Source organism: Maylandia zebra, linkage group LG10, assembly GCF_041146795.1.
Source record: "Maylandia zebra isolate NMK-2024a linkage group LG10, Mzebra_GT3a, whole genome shotgun sequence".
NCBI classification, from domain to species: domain Eukaryota; kingdom Metazoa; phylum Chordata; class Actinopteri; order Cichliformes; family Cichlidae; genus Maylandia; species Maylandia zebra.
The window spans coordinates 31,752,559-31,777,440 of NC_135176.1; the positions used below are offsets into that span (position 1 = coordinate 31,752,559).

Genomic DNA, 24,882 nt, shown 5'->3' on the forward strand with positions numbered 1-24,882 from the left:
TTTTTATCGATGCCTTTGACTGAACTCACACGGCGTCTGCTCCACGAACACTTTAAGACCATCGCCTCTGTCCTCGTCATCATGTGACACACGTGCACAGCTGTAAGATGAACATACACGATGCTCCCAGCTCGTCTAAACTGAACTCAAACCTTTAACCAAGCCAAGCAAGGTCCTGCGTCCAAAAGTTCAGCTGCACATTAACATCGAGTGCCCTCCTGTCGATGAACAAAAGGAGGAAGAAAGACGATCCAAACGCCGGCGTGAAGCACATAGAGTCAAGGTAGCTCTGTGGTTTTATTTTGAAAGGTCACGCTCTGCTGAAACATCCTCACAGCTGTCTGATGTTTTTAAACGTTTATTGGTCCAAACTGCTTCTTCACGCAGGTCGAGGTAGATTTATCATCTCTCCAGACGTCCCAGAGTAACTGTTAAGCCTTAAATAAGCCATAAATTACACGTGAAGCCTGCTGAGAGTGTAAATGTGAGATGTCCAGGCTTCCAACCCAGGTTTACCTGCATGAGCTCCTGCTTCTCCTTCTCCCCGGAGCTGATGGCGTCGCGGATGGAGCGCACCTCGCTGAGGATGGCCTGGGCCTCCTGCAGCCTGTAACCGGACGGGCTGTTGGACACCTTCTGGTCGATCCTGGAGGAGGAAGAGAAAGAGGAGGAGGTCAGTTAGGATTCAGATTGAAAACCAAGTGAGCAGATGTTTGTTCACTTAGCGGCGCTTTGATACAGGGCCAGAGGAAGCTGCTCAGCGCGAGCACGTCACTCAGCAGTCTTCTCACCTTCGTGGTTTCCAGTAAAAACACGTCATTCAACATCTATCGGCTCTGACTTTTTACTCTTTGTGGCGGAGCGATACACATCGAGTGTAAATGTCAGGGACGAGGTTTGGATTCCACTCATGACTGTAAATCGAGCTCCGATGAACCGAGCTTTGATTTTTCCCCCAGTTTCGGGTACGTCGCGCCCCACAGGTGACCTCAAGTGAGTCAGAACTGAGGAAGCCGACAGGGCCGCGTTCTGACATTAAATCGGAATAATTGTGTGAAAATACGGTCAGGATGTTCTCCCACAGCCGTCCTTTCTCACAGGCATCACAAGCTCAAACGCAACCTTACTGCCCTGCAAAAAATACCATTTACTACGCCATAAATGTGCAACAGTCTTGTATAATTTAGATGGATTCATGAATCCCACGCCTTGTTTCAGATTAAAAGACTCTTCCAGCTCTACTGGTGAACTCATAACTGTCACTGGTATGAATGAGTCACCAGTTTATCAGCCAACGTGTAATCAGGCTGTTGACTACATCAAACCCTCTGCAGGAAATGGTGTGCGGTTTAGGCGCAGGAGCGTCGACCCGGACAGACACGCACGCGCCTCCGGTGGCCGGTCTCTGAATCGCTCAGGGAGGCGGATGAGGTCCAAGCTTCGCCTCGCTGGGTTTTTATTTGTTTCTGTTTGTTTTTGCTGTGAAACAGCTGATGGGACAGATGTTTTCAGGACGCGAGTGAGTGTTTAATCCCTCCTCTAATCGGCCCACAGACCTTTCAAATATGATGGATGATTTATTCTATATTTTAATGAGAAATTAAAAATAACAACACGCTCAGTCGTGGTTGATATTTTAAAAACCGAGCAGTCAGTGGAACGTGTCAGTAATTCCAACTCTAACTACGACGAGGGTCGACTGTTGGTTCAGGTGAGACGCAGGATCCCTGTCACGGCTGCGAGTGCAGCTTGGCTGCGCTCGGAGGCGGCGGCAGCAGCCGTGTAAAGCCCGTCATCGGTAAGTCATGCATGCATCTGAACAACCGGCCCGTCCACATTCTTCAGAGAGGGAAGAGGGGAGGGAGGATCGGGCCGAGAGGGAGCGAGCGAGCGAGGGACAAAACAAGGTAGAGCAGGAATGAGGAAGCGAGCAGGGAGGGAGGCACTTGTCTGTAACAGGCCGAGGGGACGAGTAATCCTCTGAAATCCCTCTCAGACATGGACTCATGTTCACTGAAAGCAGCGCTTCAGATCTAAACGTGCACACACACACACACAGATATATATATAATTTATACAGGAGAGGAGTGTTTGCTGAAGGGGGAGGTGCCCTCTGGGTTTTTATGGTCGAGGGAGGTCACCTGGACCTGGTCATCAGCAGGTCCTGCTCCCGTTTGGGTAAACACGCCTGACACATGTGACCTCAGACTCACGTCCGCACTGAAACCCGCAACTTTAAGGCTGATTCACGGTCACGAGCACGTTTGACTCCGAGTCCTGTCAGACGAGGGCGGGCAGCTCATGAAAATCACTGTGCTTGGTAAGTAGTGTAGTATATTAATCAGCTGTAATCTTTAGGCTCCACCTTTAATACCAAATACTTCAATTTACTGAACAGCCATTTATCAATAAACTGAACACATGTATTCAGATTAATCACTTCATATATTTGGACTATTCTCCTTTCAGCTCAGTGTGAAGCTGAAACATCGATAAAGGTTCAAATTAATCTCTGTCTAATTTACAATCACAGGCACATCTGCGAGGTTTCCCTCCATGTTAACAGATTATATTATAATCCTCTACGAGAGCAGGGATGTTGGGCACCTGTCACATCAGCCCTGCCACTTTGTCTCAGCCGGTCTCTGTATTATGACAGACTGGATCAAAGAGCGGTTGCAGACCTGCTGCCGTCTACAACATCCTGGACTTCATTGCATACAGTGTCTGTTTTCCTGAGTGTGCCTGAAGTGTTCAGAAGAAATCAAATCTTTTTCCTTCGAGCTAAAAAATGTGATTTCACGTCAAAACGATCCCAGTCCAGTGTTTTTCTCCTTTAAACATCCAGATTTGTGTGTAATGTTGATGTTTGATGGGACAGCCTGGTTGTTGAATTTGTGGGGAATGCTTTACTGCATCTTTGGTTACAATACTTGCTTGGATTTGATGCATTTATACGTTAGAGCTTGTGCAGGAGCTACAGGTGGATCTGCTGCGAGGCCTCGTTTCCATTTTTCAGAGCGCGGTCCAATGAACGAAGCTAAACTCAAGTCCCGGGAAGCCTGCGTTTACTTTTGGGTTTACATTTTTCTCTCTTTTTTTGCTCGTAAACTTTCACTCTCGTGTGTGGCAGTGAAAACTTATCAGGAGCCGAGCATGTGGCTGCATTCCAGTCTGAGCCGGGGGGGGATTGGCTGTCCGGACGCCGTCTGCGTAGCGAGTGGAGCGGGAGGGGAAAGTCGCGGAGGAATGCCGTCCGACCGCTCGCTCTTTAATCCTCCTGACACTCTCACTGTGCCGTGAGGGGCAAGACAAACAGACCCAACATTCCTGTTCGCACACAGAGGGAAAAAAGCCTCGGCCACTTTAAGTTCATATTCGGAGGGGTGGAAGCAGGTCAGAGGCGAGCGCTCACATCTGCATTGTTCCTGATAGAGTTTAACGATCAGAAGGAATGTGTGATATCAGCCGAGGCGATAAGTGGCGGCTCGTTTACACCACTTCAATCTCCACTTTCACGTTTACAGTTACACACACACACACACACACACACACACACACACACACACACACACACACACACACACACACACACACACACACACACACACACAGAGGGGCAAATTCCAAACATCGCTTCACTGTGATGCAGACAACAGAGGAGAGCACGGCGACGATATCGGTCAGAATCTGACACGTTCATGAATTCATGTGACGTGTTTTTCTGATTCTCCTGATCTCAGCTAGAAGACGCTTGTGTTCATTTTATTTATTTATTTATTTATTTTTTCAGTTTATTCATTTTTATTGTTGCCCGTTTTGTTTTCTTGCCGTAGCTCAAGTGCTTCGAATGTAGGGATGGGTATCGAAACCCGGTTCTTGTTGAGAACCGGTTCCCACTGTTTCATTTCCTTGGAATTGTTTGCCATTTTTGCAAACGATTCCCTCATCGATTCCAGAGCGTCATTTACCTGGCAGGAAACACGGCGGCTCAAACGCTCAAAAGTTTGGTTATACTTTACGAGAGCGGATGACAACAGGGCAACTTGCAGTACTTGCAAAGTAGATATTTCATTTAAGGGAGGAAACACTACGAATATGCAAAAGCATTTGTTCACAAAACACATGATGACCTTAAATGAATGTCGTGTTTTTAATTCCGCTCGACTAGTGAATCTCAACCCAGCAGCAGCGGTAACGTTTGCACGTCCTCTCCCGTTAATGCGGCAGGTAAATAATCAACTAACAGTGCATATTATGTTAGCGCGATCTGCCTTATTACAAACCTGCCATTACTGTGCATTTAGTGACCATGATGAGACAGAGTCTGGCTGGCTCAGATGCTGGCAGTTCTCGCTGCAGTCTACCGGTAGCGTCTCCTTTCAGGCCAGGATATACGAATGTCACCGAGCAGTGACTCAGTTTGTGGTCAAAGGCTTGCAGCCATTTGCCACAGCAGATGATTTTCAGTAAGTGAATGTGTTTAATTGTAGGCAGGGACATTACTGGATATTCTTGTGTAATTGCTACAGAATAATTTATGTTATACTTTGTTATTGCTACAGAAGAATATTTATTTTATTATTTTACATTTACAATTTTTTTCCTGGGGACCCTGTGACACCCCATTGAAGAGCCGTAGGCTGCAGATCTCTTAAGATCTCACTGTTGGGTTTGTAAGGCCATGTTACTCCTAAATTTCTATCTTGTTCAAAGAGAAGATATAAAACAAAGTTCTAAGCTAATCTTCTTTTTTAAAAAGAGTTGATAAGAGAATCGATAAAGAATCGAATCATTAAACAGAATCGAAAATGGAATCGGAATCGTGAAAATCTTATCAATACCCATCCCTATTCCAATGATAAAACTTTAATTTCAGACTCTTGAACTGTTATTACTGCATAACAGTTTTTTTCCATCCATCGTGAAGCTTTTCCTCCCAGACCAGACATTTGTGTTAGTGTTAGATTTTTGAATTTTCTGGAATAAAACACAGGTGGTGGTTTACTCTGGATGAGGAACAGGAAGAATGCGAACGATAGCCCTGATGATCTGGGATCTACAGTAACCTGTGGTGAATGAGTTGTTTGTATGATAACCTGGTATAATATTCAAAACTGCACCTCAAAAAAGAAAAAGCCCTCCAGATTTCATCAAACAGGAATATTAATCCTGTGTTTGTTTGTGCCCGAAACGTCAACAAGAACTCGAGAACGGCTTCGGTCACACAATCTGAAATCCTTTTGTTCCTCGTTCGGGACGTCACACCAGCTCTGAACAGCACAAACATGGCTGCGCTTGATTTTCAGCCACAGCATCAGTAAACTTCCTCTTTGGCTGACATGTCGATGCAAACCCAGAATGAAAAAGTGAAAACCTGCCCAACAAACTAATATCGAAACAGCTAAGCATCAATCTTTAGGACGTGGCTGCTGATTGTCTCTCCGGGTGGAATTAATCTACCTGTCTGCCCTTTAAACTGGGCTGTGAGACTGAGGGAAGGTCACACAAACACTTTCTATTCATGTCAGATTCTGACCGCCTCGCAAATTAAATAAGGAGCCGAAAAAGGTGAGGACCGAACCCCCCAGCCGGCTGCTCGCGAGCACGCCTGTCAGCACTGCCCTTCAGCGAGGAGGACGGACTCGCTTTGCACCCCTCTGGACTCCAGCAAGGCAATCGAGGTAACGCAGCAAGAAGACACGGGAAACTTCAAAACTCACTCTTTGAGCGTCTCGAAGCCTTGCTCTTTGTACAGCAGCTCCTGCTTCATACAGGCGAGGTCCCGCTTCAACTTGTTCACCTGAGAAGAGGCAGAGACAGGGTGAGGGTTAGAGACCAAACCTCCAGGACCAAAACGTCTTACATCTTTAAAAGTGGCTCACAAATATGGAGTTTAATGCTTCAGAGCAGCTGAGCTCTGTGTGTTACCCTACAGGTGTTTAAACAAGACATTTCAGACAGTTTTTTCTACTCTCAGATCTGTATGATGTCACAGAGAGGGGCTCTCTCTTTATGGGGGGCAACCAATCAGAAGAACGTTGGCTTAAAAGTAGTTGGAGTGAAGGCGACATGGTTTGTATCAAAGGGAGCCCAGTATCAGGCAAATAAGGATCATTCTGAACCGCGAGTCATGCAAAGCGGCTCTAAAAGAGTCCAAAACATCTCACGAGGAAAGAATGAGTTTGGTATGTGGTCGTGCTGCTTTGAACAAATTAAAATGCTGACTATGTGGGGGGGCGTGGCCAGAGTTCGACTCAGGTGACTCTTCAAGTGCATAGTTGATCCACAGCCAGGAGGTGTGTGTGTGACGCTCTTTGTTTTTCCCCTTTCAAGATGAACAACAGCAGGGTTTACACCAGCCTAGGAGGCCAGAAAGCTCAACACCCCCACCCTGCAGCGAAGCGCCCGGCAGCCCGCAGTGCCCGCCGGCCGTTAACGTGTAAACTGTTCACTAATCAAAGCAGGTGGGTCGTCCTCTGCTGTAGGTAAATGTGACTCCGTGCTCTCTCTCACCTTATTTTCCTAATGTTTGTTTACATGCCTGCAGGCTCAGCTAACGTTATGCCTCCTATTTGGACGGAGGTGGTCTTACCCGACTTTTGGCCGTGGATATCTCGGCTTTGAGGATGTCCGGGTCGTACTTGCTGGAAGAGGACGATCTGGAATTCACTGTGGAAACAACGGGACGTTAGACGTTAGAGAGGCTGTGATTTCAGCTTCAGGCTGAGGCCGAAGCATTTGGTACAGTCTCAGTGAGGAAACCTCTGCTGAATTAGTTTTTAACAGAAAAGCTGAAAACCCCAAAAAATTATACAGAATTTATTTATTTTTTAAATGTGACAATGTACAGATTAATAAAAACGTTATTTTACTCTTTTTACTTTTATTGAACTATATTTATTAAATATTTGTATTTTTATTCTGAATTTGAATGCATTTTTAATTTCAATTTTTTTATTTTTAAAAATATTTTCATTTTTTATTTTTTATATCTTGATAAATATTTTTATTTTACTTTTACTTGTTTGTTTTTATGTTAACTTTATTGATATTTATAAATATTATATTTATTTGAAAATTTTAAAAAATTTTCTTTTTTCAAATTAAGGAATTGTTTTTACATTTTAAAGTACATTTTATTATTTATTATTTATTTATTAATTTATTAATTCCCTTTTTTTATTTTTAATAGTTTCTTAATTATTTATTTTATCTTTCTATATTCTTTTTATTATTTTCTTGTACTGACGACTGTTTTTGACACTTTTCTCACGATCACATGTATGAATGCGTGATTACTGCTGTCACTGTCACACTGTGTGATGCCAGCAGAATTAGGCGTTCTTCCTCCTGCTCTCACATCAGTGTCGTCTGCAGACATCAGTCACAGACTCCTGCTGACCTCCTCTGTCCATCACATCGCAAACACAGAGGTCAGAGCTGATCTCTCGTGTAAAATCAGACAGACGGAGGTTTTTGATTTCGGCCGTCACTCACAGCTCGTCTGCGACGTGGACTTGTCCCTCCACGCGTCGTTGAGCTGGCGGTACTCCTGCTGTGCCAGGCGGAGCCTCTGCTCCTTCACCTGGTAGATCTCCTTCTGGGCGCTGAGCGCGTCGCTGGCCACGGCCAGGTAGTCCCGCAGCATGGCCTCCTGCTCCCGCTGCCACTGGGCCCGCGGGTCCTCCAGCTGGGTGCTCTCTGGAGGAAAACACGATGAAGAGGAAACATGAGCAGGAGTTCAAAGGTTGGAAGAGGCACAAAGCTTAAAAACCTTTCTTAGCTTTCTTTTGATGCAGCAGAGGAACTGATCACAGCTTCTTAATGTACAACAGAACAGAAAAGACTGTTACGACAGTGTAATTCAGCAGTGTCCCATAAACCTGCCGGTCCTTTGCTTCATGAAGCTGAGCCGCCTCCAAGCCTGAGCGAGAGGCTGACTGGTGCCTTAGCTCATTCACAGAGGAGGGAGAAACAGGATGATGAGGAGAGAAACTCACTGGTGTTGTGGTCGACATAGTACGCTCCGACGACGGGGTCGTACGCCTCCTCCCAGCCAACCGGCAGCTCGTCCCCGATGCAGTCGGCGAACGTCAGAGGCTTCGTCTGCCTGAGAAACAGAAAAACAGAGTCAGAGCACAGAAAGCTCTTCATCACTCCTCATCATCAGGGCTGTCACAGATCCGGATGCAAAGGAGGGCTCTGACTCGCCTGTTTGCATGAGTTCTACATGTTTTTGTGTTGCCCGCTCGATGTTTAAGATCGAGTCCATTAAAGCTGTTTATTTGGAAACGCGTCCAAATCAAACCCAAACATTCAAACCCTGCTGAATGAACCCACTCAAACACTGTTTTTATCCCCACTCGCTCTCTGTGTGAAAGCTTCTTCAGCAGCAGCAGCAGGAGGAGGGGGATAGGAGAAAGGCTGGGTGTGTAGGGGGGTGGTCCCTGTCACTCATCACAATAGGAGGAAACCGACCCGCCACATTCCACAGGCGGTGGTGACGCATCGCCTGGAGGTTTCCGGGGCAACCTCTCGACCTCAAAGCGCCTTGGCTGACATTAAATATTAAAAATCCCACGTGGACTCATAACAACCACGTTACCGTGTCATATTCTCCACTTCACAGTCCTGCTGTGCGTGAACTGATCTCAGGACATCAACCAGAGGAAAGCTGGGACTTTTTTATTAAATGCCCACTGAAGACTCATTTTATTTTTTATATTACTCCTACACGACATCTTTAGAAAGCGATTTATAATTTAATTTTGAAATTATATTAACTATATGGAAATGGATGGAAAGGAAGGATGCGCCTCCATCTGAGCCGTATTTGTATTTATAGCTTTGCCAGCTTGTCCCCTGCTCTCGGCCTCGCTGTGTGTGCACCTCCTCGCACACAGAGTGGAGCAGGCTTGACTTCAAAGTAAAAGTCGTGCTTTACTGCTGAAACGACACATTTCAAAAAGCCTCAACTTTTACTTTGACGGTCTCCGTTTACAGTTTGCATCACTCTTAGTTTCACAGCTGCTTCATCAGCGGTAACCTGCGAGTAAGCAAAGCACACAGGTCTTTGTCTCAGTACGAGTACCTCTATGTGATCATGTTTCCTCCAGAAACCGCTCGCCAACCATTTTTGATCGTTGCCTCGCCAAATGGTTGCTAAGCGCTCACTGTGTGGCTTAAGTTTCTACTTCCCATGTCTGTGAGTCTGCAAGGGTCCGAGTGATGTAAATTTGACCATCAGACAGCGGGCACAGGGGTTTATATGGATGCCATGTGCCTGTTTTGGTGGTCGCGCACACTCGTCCACAGGCAGAGTCCACAGAAGTACAACCGGAATGACCGAGTGTAATCAAGGCTGTAACGACGACTTCTAACTTAAGTGCAACAAAAGCTTCCAAACAAGTGTTTGGCACATAAGAGCTCGAGCGAGCGGGACAGAAGCAGAGAGTCAGCTGTGATTTTCAGTCACGTCGACACGCTCAAGAAGTAAAAGCTGCTGAGTGAAAAAACTCCACACTGTTCGTCCTTTTAATGCCAACTTCCTCCGTCCTGTTTCAGATCTCCTGCTGCTGACGTGAACAGATCCGCTGAACAGATCCACACCCGATCCAGCTGGACTCAGAACCCAAACACTGGATCGTGTCCATAGTTTCTGCTTCTTTGTACTAACAGTACTCATCTTTTTATATATAATTCACAATGTTCACCACATGTTTGGTGAATGGATAACTAAAAGTGAATACTTTCAAAACAGTAAACTGAATATTAATCTGTTTTTTTATGGTTTATATTTTCAGAGATGTTGACATGTTAGCCACAACTTAAAGTGAGTTTGACCCTCGTGGCTCACGTCATCCAAATATGAGAAGCTGAAAATCCACATCCATAAATGATGCTGCCCTCGTTTTCCTCACTTTAAGGTTTCATTTTGTTTAGATACGGAAACTCAAACACATCATCCCAGCGTGCCAATTATCAGTCGACAAAAAGCCTGTGTGTGTGTGTGTGTGTGTGTGTGTGTGTGTGTGTGTGAGATAAAAGCATTTGGATGTGTCTGTGTGCTAAGCTTTGTCCAGACAAACACACAGATGTATGAAATCCTCCCTCGCTGATTCCGAGGCTTGTCGCTAGCGTTTCTTTTCAGCGTTCCTTCGTTATGTCGTGACTGCAGATAAACTCGGAGTCGGCTCACTGCTGACGGCAGAAACTGAACTGGGTCCTTTTTCAGCTGATGAATAATGAAAGGGGCCCGGAGAAGACCCCCTCAGCTCAGCTCTAAATTTAGCCGGGGAAGACGGAGAGGCTGCTGATCCCAGAGAGAGCCGGCAGTCCGACCGGCCGGCAGCTCAGGTATCCCATTATTTGATTCCTCTCTTTCTGTTTCCTCCCACTGGCTAAATCTTATCCTCTGATCGTCAAGGGGAGTCGCTAACATAGTCGCTCTCCGTCACAGTTTCCCCTCACAGCGGCGGACCAGCTGGCAGCGGTGGCGACGGCCTTCGTTTCACCGTCAGTCAATCAAATGGTGCTTGTGTGCTTCTCGCATGCTTCACTGCATCAGCGCTCAAACCGCCTGCAACGGCCAAGGGAGCAGATCAAAAACAAGCCACAGTGAGCGTAAACAAGCGTGCCGATAATACCTCAACAATGAGACGTGTTCAGTCATGTGTGTTTGGACCGTTAGTGTCCAAAATCAACAAAATCTAAATCCAGCACACTTTAAGAAGTCCTCACATGCCACAGCGTGAAGGTGAACACCTCGGGTATGTGTGTTCACGTGTTTTTACTTTAGATGACAGGAAAATTTAAAAAAGGCAACTTTCTCCTGAGTGGGATCCCCAAGATGACCATATTAGGGATATCCTCTCTCTATGACATCATACAGATCCAAGAGTAGAAAAAAATTGTCTGAAGCGGAGTGTTTCGATCAGGCTCGCAGGGGCCTGGAGCTGGAAGAGGAAACCTGTTGTCACACAGCTCACCTGCAGGGCTGCCAGTCATCCATGTGGATGCTGGTTTCTACTTCAGACCAGTCGAGCATTACTGAGCTAAATCTCCATTTACAGGGCGCTTCTGAGCGTGGAAATCACGCAAGATTACACATTTAATGCACCGCTGCCATTAGAGAAGCAGTAAACTGTTATTTTCTTTGCACTTACAGATTTTAAAACTACATCCTGTGAGTTTGGGCGTAAGCGGCAGGATTCAGAGGGGATAATGCTGGAGTCGCCAGCCCCACCACAAAAAAAAAAAAAAAAAAAAAAATTTTAATTGCACCAATTACAGGACTTTTAGCGTCACATGAAAGGCTGCACATTTTTGAGCTCACACGAGACTCAAAGAAGAAGCATAAAAGTCATTCTGGTGACGTTCTGGTCAAAAATGAATTTGCAGTCTAACAAAAGTGGGTGAAAACCTGATACGAGTACGTGCACCCCCCCACGCTCAGGTTTCACATACCAAGGTAAACACTGAGCCGAGCCTCGGCGCTCTGATGCAAACTGACAAAACGAGAGGCAGAGTGCAAACACACAGGGCGGCGAGCTGCATAGCTGAGCGGTGAGTCAGGCGGCGTGCAAATTCCTCAGGTTGAGTTATGAGGCTTCAAACCAGTTCATAGCTGCTCAAGGTCCAACTGTAAAACACCCTCACCACATCACAGCCATAAAGCTCCACCGACAGATAACCGGTGGATTCATTACCGAGACGGCCTGCCCCGTGTCACCCACCTCATACCTGCGTTATCTGACCAATAACATTCCTTTGTTCTGATGACACACGTTCAGGGCCAGCAGCAGAGACCTGACGCGGCAGTCTGGACAGTTTATAAGCACTTTCCTCATTCTTTGAGTCTCGAGGTGTAAAACCTCCCGCTGAGAGCGAGAGGTTGTTGACTGTACAAGAAGAAGAGCGGATGATACGTTTGAATTTGGACTCCACATCCCTGTCATCCAAACCTGTACGCCGGCTAAAGCTGCAGACCTTGGGCTGTGGAGCCCGCTGCCCTCTATAGATGGGTTTCGCTTCCCAACAGATGACGCAGTTTTGTAAAAAAAATAATGCATTTTTGCTTTTAAAGCTCAGTGAAAACCCGTGTCGACCAGTTTACCGCCCCAGAAAAGCAGGTGCTGCGTTCAAACTTTGGGCGCCTGCAGAAGACTCAAGGTCTGCATCGTCCAAACTCTGACCTCGTCGTGTCCTTCAAGGTACTCAAACTGATTACAAACAGTTTCTTTATAAAGGAAAGCAACGTAATTCAAAATGAATCAAATGACATCCAAACATTTTTCAGCGTGGTTTGAATCAGCGAGGACAAAATGACACATGTGTAACCGCATCTGTGTTTTTAACCCCGTCAGACACTCAACACCCCGGGTACACTGAGCCGTCACCCAACATCAGCTGCAGGTGTCGTTTCATACATTAAAACAGCCATCTTTATTATATTTCCCTTTACAGAATCATTTATTATATTACAGTCACATTTTTAAGTTGACATTTTACCGTATTTTTAGCGTTTTACTTATTTATTCCATTTATTTGAGCTCTAAATGGAGTAAAACTAACAATCACTCAAAAATGATTATTTTTTGTATTTTTTTTATCCAATTGATTAATTTTGTCTTCTGAGTTATTCTCCTTTTAATTATTTCAACTTAATTAATTCTTCTCAAGCCACAGTTTTGTTATTAGTTGGATATATGTTGCATATATATTAGGGGTGCAACCATACACAAAATTCACGATTCGATATTTTTTCGATACAAAAAAAAAATGTTCATGCCTTTTTAATTTGTCATTTATTAAAATTATAAATATATATTTTAACTCAAAAGTACAGTTTTTAAATTTAATGTTGCTGAAACAACAAAGTAATAAAAAAATAAATATATCTGATTGAGGAATCACTCAAAAGAGAGTTTATTACAGAGAAATGTCTCTTTCCAAAATAAAAGCTATACTATAGCTTCTTCTGGGCTATATTCTCAGCAGCATATTAAACATATCAGGCCCCCATAAGGAGAATCCTGTGCTAACAGCTGTCTAAATGACTCTGGTAAAGTTTGTAGCATGCGTGCTTGTTGTTTTTGTCTGCTTCCACTTGTCTTTGCACTGGGATGATGTCAGCGCAAATGTGCAGTTATATTCGTTGTGTTCCCACTGGTGCTTTCAGGTTAATCTCGTTGAAATGACCTTAACGCCACAACACGGCAAATCTCCGTTAACGAGCTACCTCTGATCGCCCCATGCCTGGGGCAGGACGGCCAACACGTTAACGAGCTAACTGCGCTAACACACTAGTTCCCACCCATGTAATTGAGCATTGCGTGGCACATCCGACATACTGTTTTACTTTAGTCCATGACTCGCTTACCTTCAGGGTCATACGTCACATGAAAACCAAAATAATTCCAAAGGCCAGATCTGAATGAGGGTGGGGGAGGTTCAATTTGCCATGTTGCAAGGAGAGCTTAACTTCTGTCTCGCTAGCTTGCCCTGCGCTCTTCCTTCTGACTATGCTTTCTGTGTTGAGCACTCAGTGGATCTGCGCTCGACTCCTAGGCGGAGTAGTCGAACGCAGATCCACTGAGCGCTCAACACAGACAGCATCGTCAGAAGGAAAGTTGATAAAATAAATTACAAATGTTGTATTGTTCGATACATATGCGTACCGAACCGAAAGCACTGTATCGAACGGTTCAATATCGATACGAATATCGTTGCACCCCTAATATATGCGTGTATCTTGAACATCTGGCCATCAGAACGTGGATTTTGACTGAATTTTCAGCTTTAATGATGACTAAAGACCTCGCACTGTTAAATGTTGAAAACCGAGATCAGAATCAGGATGTGTGTCCATGGATGAGGATGAGTTTTCTCGTGTGAATTTGTGTTTAGTCTGGGACGTGTTTGTTTATGTTAAAATAAAAATCTAAAACAGAAATCCTGGTTCTGTTTTTTACTTGTTTTCTTCCCCTCGTTTCTTCTTTTCATTCGGGCTGAAGTTCTGCATAAACCGCTGCATGCTGAGCGAGCTTTAGAGCCCAAGGCCACCATTAAAATGGGACTGCGCAATTCACAAATAGCCTTGTTAATTAACAAAGAGCAGTTTTTATAGCTTCAGAATCAGGCCATAACAGCGCAGGAGGAAAGCACAGTGACAGAAAATAACAAATATTCCTGCACAGCTGCAGGTGGACTCCATATTCAAATACAGAGCATCAGCTAAGCTGCTGCTCTCGCTTTAAATACAGGACGAGTGTAAGAGATGCTCCGAGTGTGGAAATCAGACTCGCTGTCCGTCTTCATTCCTGACTACAATGGGAGGATTTACACATGACTGCAGCCTTCAATTCAAACCACCTCGTCCCCGAGGTTCCTTTACGAGAAACGATGCTGTAATCCAGAGCAAACATCGATGAGCGCATGAAGCGATACGGGAATGAGGGGGAAACCTGTTCGACGCTGCAGGAGTAAAAACAAACAGCGGAGAGGTCGTCCTTCCATTTGTGGGTCAGCCTTTAAGTTCACGCGGTGCACATTTCTGCTGTCAGGCGAACGCACGTCTGACAGCGGGAAGCGTTCCACCTTCGTTTCCTCTCCGTGTGAAGAAGTCAAAACACGTCATCTTCCAGGTGTTTGAACTCATCACAACAAGCTACACCCAACACACAAACACATCCTGTTCCAAAGTTTCACCCCATGAAGCCACACACGAACGCCGCGGGGCCTGAGGGCTCACGCTGGGTCTTTCCCAGAAGCATCAATCAGACACGTTAACCAAAATTAAGCCTTTAAAGTCGCCGCCAAGCTGAAAGTCCCTGAGCCACTGTTACCTACACATGTACACTTGGTACTCATTCAGAGGGTTTGCTTACATTTATTTACTTTTCCTCAAAACTGCTTTTGTATGTCCTCTAAATCTTCCAGGCTTTAAGCTTCTTTCTTTAACTCAAGTCATCCAAAGTTAATCATGAACAAGACGGAGGCAGGTGAAGGAGGAACTGGGTGACCTCCATCTAAAGAAGAAAGAGTGGGAAGCAGGGGTTTCTAATTCATAACTGCTGTAATTTTACAACATGAATAAAACCAACTCTTTAGATGAAGGAGGAGGAGGAGAAATGGCTCGTGAAAGCTTTTGTTTCTGCACCAGTCCGACCAAAGTAAAACCCTCTCATGCTTTGCTGAATAATAAGTCATGAGAGTCGCTGGTTACGCATTAAAACCAGCACAGAGCGGCGGTTAGATCCCGGTTTACAGTTTGCAGGGCCTCACGCTGCACTTTGACCCCGTGCACCTTGGCAGGCAGTGAAAGGGATTTCAGATGAATCGGGCCTTTTGGTTGGCGGCTCTGCGAGCGCTCGGCCCCTCACGTTGTGTGTTTCAGGAATGCGCCTGTGTTGTTTTTTGTGGGTTTTTTTAAATTCAGGACTTTTGTTTTCTTCTTTCTGCACTTTTAAGACTGTCGAGTGTAAAACAACCAGAGGAGAAATTCTCCATTCCACCTTAAAACACACCAGCGACTGTGTGTTTGTTATCTCACCAGCAGCCCAAATAAGTGGAGGCCGACAACCGACGGTACGCTGACACCTGCAACAAATTCTCACTTCCTCTGCTGACTGCAGCTCATCTTGTTTTAATAAAAAACAGAAAAACCTGAAGATTTAAAAGATTTCTAAAAATTCCCAGCTGGTAACTTCGATCGCCTCCCGGCAGTTATTTTATAGACCGTGAGCTGACTTTGCCCTGTGTGATCAGTCTGGTTTTGTTCAGATTGGTGTTGGGGTTTTTTCGCATAACTGCTCAAAAAGACATGAAAGTGTCACCAGATCAATGTTTCTCACACTCGGATCTCTCTGGGAATCTGCCACAAGCCTTCGGGCAGCTACACCGCCCGTGAATAAAGACCTGGATGGGAAGCTTGACATCTGCAGAGATCCAGCTACAGGACAGGCAGCTAACTGTGGTTGCCTCCACCAAGGAAAAGCTTTGAATGAACTCTGATGAGACCCTGTAGGGGTGTCGACTGTTAACAGTCCATTAACACTAATACATGCACGAGATCTTCATGGTCAACTTCAGGATTTGTTTGTGGAAAAATGGACAAAAAACCTGATAACATAGAAACTATGATTCTTCCAGGTGTTCTGTGTCATGTCACATTTGACCCCCGACCTCCCCTAGAAGGTCACTATATTGATCTGCAAGTCAAAGTGATAACAATGCTACATAGAGCATTAAAGTTAAAGTTATGTTTTTTTACTGCCATTTCTTGTTCTGCTAACATGAAGGCATGAAGTGATTCATGGGGGTTCTAAATTATCACCTCATGTTGGACTTCTGACCTCTTCTTCAAGCTCAAATAAGGTCAAACCTCCATAAAATACCATGTCACATTTGACCTCTGACCTCACTTTTATATTTCCCATCTGGCTTTCCTTCAAGTTGACCTCATTGTGTTTTAGAGAAAGTAAGAGAAAGACAGTGAGCTGTTTAGTTAGTGAATAAACTATAGTATAATAATAATAATAATATATCACAAGTAGGGCTGGGCCAGCTCATACCGTTCACAGTAATACCGGTATAATGTTGGGCAACGATAAGAAAATGAAATATCGCGATAGAATATGGGTAAAACGCGCAGGCGCAGGGCCTTTGTTTTCATACGCACATGGCAGAAAAAGCATGGCAGCGACGGAGAATGAGAAGGGCGAGAGCGGATCGTTCAATGAAACGATGAACCAGAATTGGTTTGTAAAAATGCTGCAACTTCAGTGGTGTGGAACTGGTTTAGCTTTCCCCCGTCAGATACACAACAAAGCACTATTTTTGGTAGCGCATGCTAGCGGGCCGTCGTTATTACCGTGTTGTTTGGAAAATACGGCACACTTAAAATCAATCCTTTAATTTTTCTGAAAATCGACAGTGCCCCTTATAATCCCGTGTGCCTTATGTATGAAATCTGGTTGTGTTTACTGACCTCGAAACGATTTTATGTACACGGCGCTCGAAAATCTGTCAAATGTTTCAGTACGACTTTGCTAAGCTACGAAGCCGCACCGCTTGATGGATTGTTGGAGCATTACGGCTATCGTAGGCGGAGCCTCGCGGAGTGATACGTACTGTGCTTCAACATAATATTACTGTATTGTGTGTGTATAACCTCTTTTTAAGTTTTGTGGATATTATACATGGTTATGCTGAGGATATGTCGGCCAGTTTCCACTGGAAATGCCTTTTAGTTAAACTGTCAGCGAGGAATTTGCATTTGCACTGTTACATTTTTATCTAACTTTAATGCACATAAAAAACAGCTGCTTGTTTAAGTGAAAATACATTGATGGGGTTTTTTGCACTAATAAAGTTGTGGAGTTGTAAAGTATTTTGTCTAGTGTCAGTTATATCGTTATCGCAAATTTTCAAATGTATATCGTGATAAATATTTCTGGTCATATCGCCCTGCTCTAATCACAAGCTCAAGGTTCTTCATGTCCAGTTATTTAAAACTCCATGTTTGTGTAATCAAAGTAAACATCTGTCACGCTGCCCTTCACTGCACTACAAACTTCTGAAAGTTCATTTAAAAAGAACAAAGAAAACAAAGTGAATGTGTAAAAAAATACAGCGCTGTTCTCTTCAAAGCAAACGCCGCCCACAGAGCGAGAGGGTTGGTGGCGGTTTGCGCTCTCAGAGTGCTTCTTGTTTATTAGCTGTTATTTATTAGGCCGGTATGCGATTGGTTTGGCTTGTCTGTCTGGTTATTTACGTGCAGGTAGAGCTGGGCGATAGAACGATAACGATATGTATCGCGATAGACCTCGCCACTCTTGTCCTCTTAAAAAAAAGAAAGAAGAAAAAAGAAAGAAAAAAAAAAAAAAAAGGTCAGCCAATCCAAATTCAGTAGCGCAGAGCCGAACCAATCACAGCCGCAGCGTCACGTCGCGTGACTTGTTACGTACAGCACAAGTGCCAAGCCGCACGTGTGTTTGTTTGGGAAGCAGCCAGCGGGTAATGGAGCCAGCGCGTAATGGAGGAAATGAGTGTGCCGACTAGAAAAATCAACCGAGCGTGACCGAAGAGAAAACAGATGATGGTTCCAACGCCGGAGAGATTGTCGAACGGAAGAGCCATAGAAGTTCCGTAGTGTGAAGGTATTTCGGCTATTTCAAGTCTGACAAAAAACAGAGTAGCGTGCACTGTAAATTGTGCCGAAAGCAAGTCTGGAAATACAATAAACTGGTGCATGCGTCACACTGTGCGCCACATTATTGTTTCGGTGAAATGAATTTCTACAATACTGTTAATTCTACTCTCTGCAGTGTTTAAATGCTTACATATACACACAGTTACTGTCCCTCCACACATACGACTCGGTTCTGCTTCTATGCCCCAGCTTTGTTTACTTTTTCAGACCGAGGCTTCTAGACTTCTGATTGGCCAACATTTCTGCACGGTTAGGAATCTAGCGCCACCTGCTGCTTTGGCATGTTCATAGCAGCGTTTTCCTTCATTTCTGCCTTTATGTGTGGACGGGATTATTTTTTAAAACGAAAACGGAAAATCTCCGTTTTCAAAAATACCCGTGTACGTGTGGACGTAGCCTCAGTCTCTGACTGGAAGCGCTAATTCGTCATTCGGCTTTTGTCAGACTAAAGTAACTGTTAAAACTGTTTGAAAAGCTCAGCTATACAACAAGGAGAGATTGAGAATTTCCTTTTAGTTCTCAGTTTATTTGATACTGACAAAAGTTAGTCAGTTTTGTCTGTTCTTCTGTAAAACAAACTAAGATTTATTTTTAGAATTAATATTTTGTTTCTAAGTGGAATTGACAATTTAGTCTGTTTCGTTTGTTCTATTTTGAAACTTAAACGCTTTAGCGGCTGCCTTTTGTGTAGTTTGCAATATTTGCCTTTATTTATCTGAAAAAGTCTCATGTTCCTTAAGTACATCTACCCTGTTGAACTTATTATGGGAAATAAATATTTAAATAAAAACAAACTGCTGATTATTTCACATTTTACTTGTGAGCAACGGCACATTTAAATCTTACAAATATAGTTATTTGGCTTATATCGTGATAGATATCGTTATCGCCTGAAATGAAAAAAACATATCGTGATATGAAAACATCTCATATCGCCCAGCTCTACGTGCAGCACGTCTAAAGATTGCCAGAAAATGTTTTCAAACTGTTTTATTCACCGGAGTTTTTACTGAAACATAGCAGACATTCCTGGAATATCACATGCTTGGAAATTGTGGGAAAAATGTGAAGATTTCTGTTAAATGCGGTGAAACAGACTTCTGACGAATCAGGAACCATGCAGAGTCAGCCCCCTCACCCCAGAGGCATTTTCTGAGTCCGTTTACTTACAGGAAACTTTATCAGAGGTTTGGAATTATTCTGGGAGTCAAATGTTCTTGATTAAGAAAAACGGGCAGACGTTCAAAGATGGAATCATCCTCATTTTAATCTAACAGCTGGAAGCACGACCACTTCTCAGACACAGTGTCAAAGTCTGAGGGGTCTTAAGTGACTGGTAAGACTGAAAAACCCTGTATAAACCCACCCTCCCCTCTGCGCTGTGGTGAGCTGAACATGCGAGTCGTTGTCACGCTCGCCTCTTTAAGCCTATTACACTAATGGTTTCTACGAGAGAGGAGAAAAGAACAGGTAACACACCTCCACGCCTGACAGCAGGAATGTAAATGAGCAAACAAGAAAGCACCTCTGGCATCCTGAGCTATGAGATACCCAAGGTTTTATGACAGGTTAACAAACTGAAGGAGGCTTTCTGCTCTGTGACACACTCAGCTCGAGGTTCCATCCTCAGATTATTCCCGAGAGAAGGAATGATTCCTCACGCAGAGGTAAACAGGTATTTGGAGTGAGTTATTTGGAGGAACCTCACTGGACTGGCTGTTCATTACTGACCCGTTTAATCATTAGCAAGATATCAAAAATCATCTACTACAAACACAAAATGACACACCATCCAGAAGCCAAAAATAATAACGTTGCTAAAAAGTTATTTAAGAGCAGTCTAGGTGGTCTGATTAAACATTAATAAATGAACATGTTCAGGCTGCCAAGAGCTCAAAATACTTCACTAGCTTCCAGCTGCCTCAAAGCAGCAATAAAAGCATGATTACAGGGTAAAAATGAACTTTTCCCATACTTATCAAAGTGTGTATATATATATATATATATATATATATATATATATATATATATATATATATATATATTAGGGGTGCAACGATACACAAAATTCACGGTTCGGTTCGATACTTTGGTGTCACGGTTCGATATTTTTTCGATACAAAAAAGTGTTCATGCCTTTTTAATTTGTCATTTATTAAAATTATAAATATATATTTTAACTCAAAAGTACAGTTTTTAAATTTAACCCTAACCCTTGTGCGTGTTTTTTATTGTGACAGCGAATGCGCACCTGCGGACCACTTATGTGCAGCCCTGGTTATTTAGCTCGGCATATTGCAGCCACAGAAATTCTTTTGTCCATGAAACCATAAAGCTGCACTTTCTTTTTGCCTTATAGTCTGATTTGTCATAACTTCTCCGTTTTGTGGTAAGCTTTTCTTTGGCTGTCACTTCTTCACCCTGACCTGTCTTATTTGGCTCAGCAGAACTGAAATGCTTTTACACACGCACTCACATAAGCTCAGCGATTCTCTGCGCGATCAACCTCTCACATGTTTAAGCTGCGGGAGATTTCACTTGTCATGTTTGCATAGTAAGCTAACGATTAATAAGACGATGTCAGAGGAATTGGTGCACAAATTATCATCACTCACAGATCAGTGCTTTCGCTCTCTATACACAGTTCGCACGATTGCAAAGTGAAAGCAAAAAAACAAGCGCAAATTCAAACGCGACTTCAATATGTCACATATTGACAGTGGCTCACCGATGCCAATGACATAATTACCCAGCTACATTTCTGAAAGAATGCAAAAGCATTGACATATATTTTTCCTTCCTACAATAGCCCGACGGGCAGGGAAGAGAAAGATTTTGGTAGCCCGACTGAAAAAAAATCGCTAGCTCCAGGACGTCGGGCTAGCGATATTGCAAGCCCTGTATCTGATTGAGGAATCACTCATCTTTGGAAAAGAGAGTTTATTACAGAGAAATGGCTCTTTCCAAAATAAAAGCTATACTATCCACTTCTTCTGGGCTATATTCTCAGCAGCATAAGGAGAATCATGTGCTAACAGCTGTCTAAATGACTCTGGTAAAGTTAGTAGCATGCTTGTTGTTTTTGTCTGCTTCCACTTGTCTTTGCACTAGGATGATGTCGGCGTAAATGTGCAGTCATATTCGTTGTGTTCCCACTAGTGCTTTCAGGTTAATCTCGTTGAAATGACCTTAACGCCACAACACGGCAAATCTCCGTTAACGAGCTACCGCCGATTGCCCCGTGCATGGGGCTAGACGGCCAACACGTTAACGAGCTAACTGCGCTAACACACTAGTTCACACCCATGTAATTGAGCATTGCATGGCACATCCGACATACTGTTTTACTTTAGTCCATGACTCGCTTACCTTCAGGGTCATACGTCACATGAAAACCAAAATAGTTCCAAACGCCAGATCTGAATGAGGTTCAATTTGCCTGTTGCAAGTAGAGCTTAACTTCTGTCTCGCTAGCTTGCCCTGCGCTCTTCCTTCTGACTATGCTGTCTGTGTTGAGCGCTCAGTGGATCTGCGCTCGACAGTGCAGCCTAGGCGGAGTAGTCGAACGCAGATCCACTGAGCGCTCAACACAGACAGCATCGTCAGAAGGAAAATTGATAAAATAAATTACAAATGTTGTATTGTTCGATACATATGCGTACTGAACGGTTCAATATCGATACGAATATCGTTGCACCCCTAATATATATATATATATATATATATATATATATATATATATATATATATATATATATATATATATATATATAAAATGCATTCACTCTAATTTACAGATAATAATTCATACAGGTGATTGGCTTTCACTGCAATTAATTGATTACTGTGCACACCTGTGAGGCTGATTCATCAGGTAGCCATCACCTTCTGTTTCACCCACCTTGACTCCAGCAGCTACCCATTTCATTCACGCCTCAGTCACACCAGCTGGAGACTACCCGGCAACCACCGTTGCTAGGGAATAACAAGTATTCCACCATCCAGCTGTGAGTGGTTGCTGTGAAACTGACTGGTCAGTGTTTCCCTGGTAACCAACAGTCGCTAGGGAAAAATAAAGTATTCCCGACCAGTTGGCGAGTAGTTTTGGGAGGTTGTATGCAATTGCTTGGTGGTTAGTTGGTGAGCGTTTCCAAATGAGTGGGCGTCCTCCAAACAAACTAAAGGTGATCAAAGCAACCTGTGAGCCACCAAAGCAATCCCAAGGAGGATTTTGGTGCAGCACCCTCTTTGCAACCAATTTAAAACCAGGCACCAACCAGCAACCACTCTCCAACCAATCAGAGGTCTCTAGCTGTTGGCCAGCCACTGGGCAACTCTTTTATTGGAAGGTTCATACCAACTCTCCTCCATCACCTGCTACCACTGATTTTACTATGATGTCTTATCAAATAACTTAATAAACAAATAAACCTGCCAGAAAACTGGGAACAAGGTCCCTAAAATCAGGCATTACTGGGATTAGTGTGACTGGCTTTTACCTGCGACAGCTCCCTAAATAAAAAAGCCTCAGGTTTAAATATTGGTTTAAATATTCGTAATATACGTCAGGTTTAAATATTGCACATTAAATCCATATCAAGGTACTTCAGTGCAAACATGGTGTGGAACTCTGTGTTGACTTCATGAACAGACAACGATGTTTGGGCTAAAAGGCTCACACCTCCTCGTTTACCGCATGAATGGAGCCTTTAACACATCATGTATTTACATGTATGTGCTTTGACTATCTGCCAGAGGTCAAAGGTCGACGGCACCTGTCCTCGCGCAGTCCTACCTGTCTCTGGGGTCGATCCAGCTCGTGCACTGGTTAATGTGGTCAATGTAGTAAACTTTGCCATCAAAGTCTCTGGCTTCCTCCCAACCGTCAGGTAGTGGCAACTCCTTCCTCGGCATGTCAGGCGAGTCTCCATGTAATGAACTCCTCTCTACTCAGAATCATCGCGAAGAGATACCATCATCATCATCACCATCACAGTCAGACTCTACATCTGCAGTTAGTCCCCAAATTCAGAGTCTGGCTGGATTAGGCCATGGTAAAAATCCATAATAATCCTCAGATTAACAATCAGACCCTGAACAGGAGGAGGAGGAGGAGGAGGAGGAGGAAGGGGGTAAAACAAACTGTTTCATCAGGCTGCACTTGTGCAACAATTCATCCCGGTTTGAGAGCCTCAAAGTATCCGTAACGTAAACACAGCAGCTGGAGGAGTGTCCAGGACGGTCTGGAGTTTCCCAGGTCCGCGGGCAAACTTTGAGGCGGCCTGGAAGAACTTTTTCGGGATGATTATCCACGCTCCGCCGAACACGGACGGGGTCCTGCTGACGCCGGTGGTACTGCTGCTCGGGTTTAACGGAAACACACGGGGAGCCCCGTAGAAACCTCCAGATTAACAAAACGCAGACTTAGAAAAGGGTGGAGCAGCAGCCAGCGTCCTCGCGTTCCCTTATAACACCCCCAAACCCGCAGAGCTGGGGCTCGGCTCCTCTCCGTGCCGACAGGCCACCATGTTTAGCCGCAGTAACCGACGCTAGCCTCCAGCCTGCGGGACAGCGAACAGTCCGCCCGCCGCTTGGAGAAAGGAGAAAAGTACCGAGAGAATTCACAGCCGTTAAAATCCGCTAAATAGCCGAAGAACTTCTCTGTTATCCCGTAAAAATCCTCCGGTGAAAGCTGGGCAGAGGGAGACTGCAGCAGCGGTGGCGGTAAAGTCTTCTTCGGTCCCGATGACTTCGCTCGAACCGATCAAGCTAACGGCAGCCGCTCAACCCGACTTCCGGTTTCAAAATAAAATATTTGTTGACAAACTCCAGGACACAAAATAAGACTTCCGGGCAAAACAATTTCCGAAAAATACTTTTACTGATACCATGAGAAAAATATTGTTTTATAGCAGCAGGAAGAAGAATAAAATATACAGGGGTCTATGAATAACACAACATAGTAAAAGGCCTATAGTGAAGGTAAACATTAAATGTAAATACTTTTGGTTATTGTATTGAAATATCACTAAAATTAAAAAAAATCTATGTTAAAAAAGAGAATGTTGCAGTGAACTATAGCTAAACGTTAGTTAAAAAAAGTTACAACTAAAACAATCAAAACTAGATGTGAGTTAAGTTAGTAACAAACAAGATTAAAATTCACTAAGAATAAACACTTGGAACTTACCATAAAACCTACAGTAAAATAGAAATGCACACGTGCTGTGTTTTTATTCAAACAGCTGTTCCGATTTTGCAAAATCTTGCTCCTGACAAACTTTCATGATTAAAAATAATGATCAAAAATCCACCTGAAACTATAAAATCTACTCTGTAAATTGAATCAAAGTGAAGTATTTTGAAAGCAAAAACTTAAAAAATAAAAATTTCAAATCTCAGTAACTCAGTTTTCATTAAATTATTTTTATTTTTATGGAAGCATTGCTGTTCTACCTTAATTTAATATTTAAAAATAGCAAATTATGCATTTATGCATATTCTATAGTTTGTGGTATAATTTTATTTATGATTGAAACTTTTATTCTACTACAACAGTAAGAATCCATTCAAAATCTTGAAAAAAGTCCTTATCTTAACCTATGTCATTTTACATTTTTTTATTATATGGATATTTATGGATTATTATTTATTATTACTATATA

General features: G+C 43.6%; 1 protein-coding gene across 1 annotated transcript in view; it reads right to left on the reverse strand.

The window, feature by feature from the left end:
- The window catches only part of wwc1 (WW and C2 domain containing 1), a 44,814-nt gene extending 20,849 nt beyond the window's left edge, over positions 1 to 23,965 (reverse strand). The window contains exons 1-6 of the mRNA XM_004556833.5: positions 23,013 to 23,965; positions 8,004 to 8,113; positions 7,501 to 7,704; positions 6,596 to 6,672; positions 5,724 to 5,803; positions 517 to 646 (exon numbers count right to left, since the gene is read on the reverse strand). Coding sequence (XP_004556890.2) covers positions 517 to 646; positions 5,724 to 5,803; positions 6,596 to 6,672; positions 7,501 to 7,704; positions 8,004 to 8,113; positions 23,013 to 23,131 — 720 coding nt within the window. The 5' untranslated portion in view covers positions 23,132 to 23,965. The remainder of the gene's footprint in view (positions 1 to 516; positions 647 to 5,723; positions 5,804 to 6,595; positions 6,673 to 7,500; positions 7,705 to 8,003; positions 8,114 to 23,012) is intronic.
- Between the last annotated feature and the right edge of the window lie 917 nt (positions 23,966 to 24,882).